The sequence below is a fragment of the Arachis duranensis genome, chromosome 3, assembly GCF_000817695.3.
Source record: "Arachis duranensis cultivar V14167 chromosome 3, aradu.V14167.gnm2.J7QH, whole genome shotgun sequence".
Taxonomy (NCBI): domain Eukaryota; kingdom Viridiplantae; phylum Streptophyta; class Magnoliopsida; order Fabales; family Fabaceae; genus Arachis; species Arachis duranensis.
Window position 1 is genome coordinate 35,477,954 of NC_029774.3, and position 4,432 is coordinate 35,482,385.

General features: G+C 35.9%; 1 protein-coding gene across 12 annotated transcripts; it reads right to left on the reverse strand.

The window, feature by feature from the left end:
- Positions 1-226: 226 nt before the first annotated feature.
- LOC127745633 (uncharacterized) lies at positions 227-4,219 on the reverse strand. 12 transcript variants are annotated; one of them, XR_008006796.1, is made up of 6 exons: positions 3,582-4,219; positions 3,033-3,103; positions 2,793-2,943; positions 2,461-2,704; positions 1,989-2,114; positions 608-1,848 (listed from the first exon to the last, which is right to left on the reverse strand). XR_008006796.1 is itself a non-coding variant. In XM_052258685.1 (5 exons), the coding sequence occupies exons 1-4, from the start codon at positions 2,710-2,712 to the stop codon at positions 637-639; spliced, it is 528 nt and encodes a 175-aa protein (XP_052114645.1). In that variant the 5' UTR covers positions 2,713-2,776; the 3' UTR covers positions 227-499; positions 607-636. The 12 variants fall into 12 exon arrangements, 1 of the variants encoding a protein (XP_052114645.1); XR_008006798.1 differs by having other exon boundaries at positions 3,022-3,103; XR_008006790.1 differs by having other exon boundaries at positions 3,033-3,109.
- Positions 4,220-4,432: the final 213 nt, after the last annotated feature.

Genomic DNA, 4,432 nt, shown 5'->3' on the forward strand with positions numbered 1-4,432 from the left:
AGAGAAGTATACAGCTACGCTTTTTAAGCGTACCGATTAATGACTACAAGAAGATATGGCTACGCTTATAAAGCGTGCCAATAGCTACATAAACCCTTCCCTAAGCCACTCCATATCACTTTCAACATTGGGAAAGCCACCATAATCAACATTAAATAACCAATCATTATGCAAAAACTAAATCATGTTATTAAAATAAACTTTATATAAAAATACAAAAATAAACTGGCACAAGAAAATTGAAAACTCTTTTTAGAGACAGTCAATATCACAATCCGCAAATAGCTCTCTTTGTTCCCAAAAAACTCGAGAAAATTCAAGTAATCTACATAAAGAAATCCAAAAACAAATAAAGATACATTATTTTAGAGACTGTTGTTAAAGAGCATTTTTGTTCTTGTTTTGATCCTTCCACAGCTGGGGTTGCTGCTGCTGTTATTGCAGCCGCTGCTTTGTACATGATGAGTTTCTGAATGACTGCTTTGTACATGACGAGTTTCTGAATGGCAAAGTTGTTTGAATTAGTCCAAGAAGAAAACAAGTAGGACCCTTTGCTAGCTAAGACACCAGGGTTTATGCACAAAAAGGAGAAAATTATATACTTGCCTCATTAGGTTCTGTAAAGAGTACGATGCATTAGTGTCTTCCAAAAATTTTGAGACAAGAATTCCAAGACCTCGTCCTCTGTCTCTCAATTTCTGTTTTCTCATTTAAGTTAGTTCAAATTGTCCCAAAACATCACATTGTGGTCAACCAATATAATTAAGTAATTAACTATGTAGTATTATAGCATGGAGTAAAAAATCAAGAGAGGTGGTCAGATACCTTGAATGCATCTTCATCGATTCTATCATCTCTAATATAAACAGGAATTTTAGCTTTAAACAAGTCTAAATAGTTTAACAATAATAGCAATAGCAATAGCAGTCAGCAGCCACTAATAACTCAAACCCACAATTTGAGTGCATAACCTCAAATAAATAAATAAATGAATAAATAAATAAATAAAGCGCTTAATGTACTAGAATAATTTATCATGTTCCTATTTTGACAAATATTACTTAATATACTAGAATAAAGTATGTAAGCCAAAAAATATTTTCCTTCCCTTTTTACAATAAAGGATGAACTCTAATCTTTGGTCTCTTATTTAGATTTATGAAAATGACTCCAAAAGTGTTAAAGTGGATTTTTAGAGAGAAAAAGAAATTAAACCTAATCATGATAGGGTAGCATTTAAAAATATACTAATTTTTATCGTCATTCCATTTCGTTTCATAGACTATACAATAATAATCAATTTGTACAAAGCCTAATATAGCAAGAGACAGAAATCTCATTCTAATTAATTAAGGTATAACTTCTGTTTATGGCCTAGCTAGTAGCATCAAAGATGAAAAATTGCTTCTCTATTGTCTCAAATAGATCTCATTACTCACATTTAGTTAGGACCCCAACAAGATAAGTACATGACTGTTCTTAATAATGAATTGAATACAAAATATTCTGTAAAATTTGATTAACTTGGTCAAAAATTTTAGAAGGTCTATATGATCGAAATTCAGTATATGGTTTTCTTTGCTTTTTAAAAAAAAGAAAAGGAAGAAGAGAGAAAGGAGAAAGCCACTAACCAAACTCTTATCAGATGCAGTGCTTTGTTTTTATAAGAAAAATTACTAAAAATCAAATAAGCAGAATATCATAAAAACTCATGTAAATCTATGAATAACTACACAACAACCGAATGGAACATATATAACCTGAAGTGCAACCCAATTCTTGATGGCTCCAAAATAGTTTCCAAGGTGAATTGACCCAGTTGGCTGCACTCCGAAGACTACCCGTTTCCTGTGAGAGAGAAACAAGAAAACCACATTTTGACATAACCCAATTAACGAGGCAAAAAGAGAAAAAAAAATAGATATTTGAACTCAATTGAGCATTAAAATAATAAAACTAAAAAGAGAAGAAAAAAGAGGGATTTTTACTTGAGAGGGGTTGGAGGAGTGATCGTGTCTGAAGAAGTAAAAGGTGCGTCGGTGGCAGAGGAAGCACAAGAGCGGATAGAAGGGAGTGATAAGCGAGAATGAAGGAGGGTTGAAGCAGCACACGGCCTGTTTGTTGAAATGAAAATGAGAATAAACTGAGAGACACAAAAATATATAAGTTGAAAAAAAGAAAGAAAAGAGAGTGTGTGTTTGTTTGTACAATGAAAGAGCAAACAAGCGGTTGGACAACTTACTTACAAGTACTAAGAAGTTGAGATGCAATTAATGCAAAATGAAAATAAATACAAGTTGAGATGAATGCTATATCATTGAACTTAACTTTTAAAACATTTATAAGTTAATATTCATGAAGGAAGCAGCACAGCCACCGGGAACACGATAATCAGCCAAGGCTAGATTATTACAAGAAAAGTCTTTATAAGGGAAGTTTTAGGACAAAACAAGGACCTACCGGTTCACTGTATGTACCAACAGATCTCATTAGTATATTTGATGTTCCATCATATAATAAGATGCAGACTTGAACAGAAGCTGAAGAAGCTACTGCAGCTGCCTCTCTTGCTCTTTTTGATGAACTACCCTTGGGAAATACAGGAAGTCTTGGGGGAATTGCTGATTCCAATATAGCAAATCTGTCACAGCATGTATCCCAAGCAAGAAGCCTTGCAGTTCCAGAGTCAACAATTGACCAGTCACTAGCCATGTATACAGAGAAGTAAGGAAGAAAAATGTTTCATTAAAAGCTATTCATATCATTGAAAGGAAAACTTTCAATTTTTGTACCTTCAAAAGATGTTGGAAATATGAAGAATGTCGGTGCTGGTTCCTGTTCTTATAGACCAATCTTTGCAGAATGCCACACTCACATTGGAGTTGTGCAAGCATAGGTGTTATTCTTGTCTCAATTATTTCAAATTCAGTACCCATCAAGTACCTTCAATTTAAAACATGATTCACTGATAAAGCAAGTTAACAATCTATTGAACAAAGGAAAAATAAACACATCAAGTACCCATCAAGTACCCTTCGTGTTGAGTGCATTCGTTTCAGGACTCTTGCAAGTCTTGCTGGACAGGTTGGCTTCACGCCAAATTCTGAAACTATTTCATCAGATAACTTCAGCAGCCAAGAAGCTGAGGTTCCAGTTGCTATTAGTGAAGACAAGTACATAGTAAAAAAAGTTTTATCTAAATTAAGTAGGGTAATTAATTCATATGGGGAAAATTCATAAACTCAATATTTATAAAAAGATTAATGACAATACGATAATCAACAACAATCAATCTAACAGACCAGCAACAATAATAAAAAATATTTATATGGATTGTGTATGAAATTAACACAAACACACCATCAACAATAATCAATCTAACACAAATAGTGAACACAGACTCAAACTCAAAATAGTTAACATCGAATTCCATTGAAGCACACATAATAGCAGCATTGCATTGGGATGCTCCTCAAAATAATTATCAAATCTGCACTGCATTACTCACACACATTTAATCAAACACATGGTGGGCAGTAACAGTGGCAGTGATAGAGTCTAAATAAAGAAACGAAAGAAACCTCAAGGGTTGAGCGCCGAGTGAGGGATAGGTAGCGATAGACAGCGCCGATTCAGGGAGGACACGCCGAGGGATCAGCATCGATAGAGCAGCACCGACGGGGCAGCGCCGATAGAAGGTTGCGAGAGAGGGTGCAAGGTTGCCAATCTAAGGAGGAGGCTTACATTGAGGGTGCGAGGGTTGCGACAGAGAGAGACTGCTGAGGGAGTAGGATTTAGAATCAGAAAGGTAATGAATGAGCAGCCAGAACAATTCACCCATAGAAGGTCACTTCCAGTATCAACTTGCACCCAATAATCAATACCAGGAGTGCCGAGCTTGGTTTTCGTGTAATAAAGCCTAAAATCAAAACAAGAACAGTGTCGATGCGTTGATGGTGCGACAGAGAGAGGGCGAACGATTGAGAGGGTTGGGTTGATAGTGCGAGGGGTGGGTCCAAGGGTTGAGAAATAGCTAGGTGGCGATAGAGAGAGGGCCGGGTACGAGGGTTAGAGGAAGGGTTGTGCGACGGTCATTGATGAAGATGATGAAGGCTGTGGGATAATGAAGGCGGTGCGATGAACATCGATGAACATTCGACGACGCAGCTTCACTTTTAGGGTTAAAAGGGAATTTTGAAATTAAGTTAAAATATGCTGTTGTTATCACTTTAGGCTTAAAAATGAAACCTTAGTAAAAAAAAGTAAAGTGTAGACAAAATGGGTGGGAACTAAATTTTGGGGGAGGAAACTCTATCGGCACGTTTTTGCAGGGTGCTAAAATAAACACAGGATATAGGCACGCTTTAAAATGGTGCCTATTAGAAAGCAAATTAGCCACATTTTATAAGCGTGCCAGTTTCTTTCTATGGCC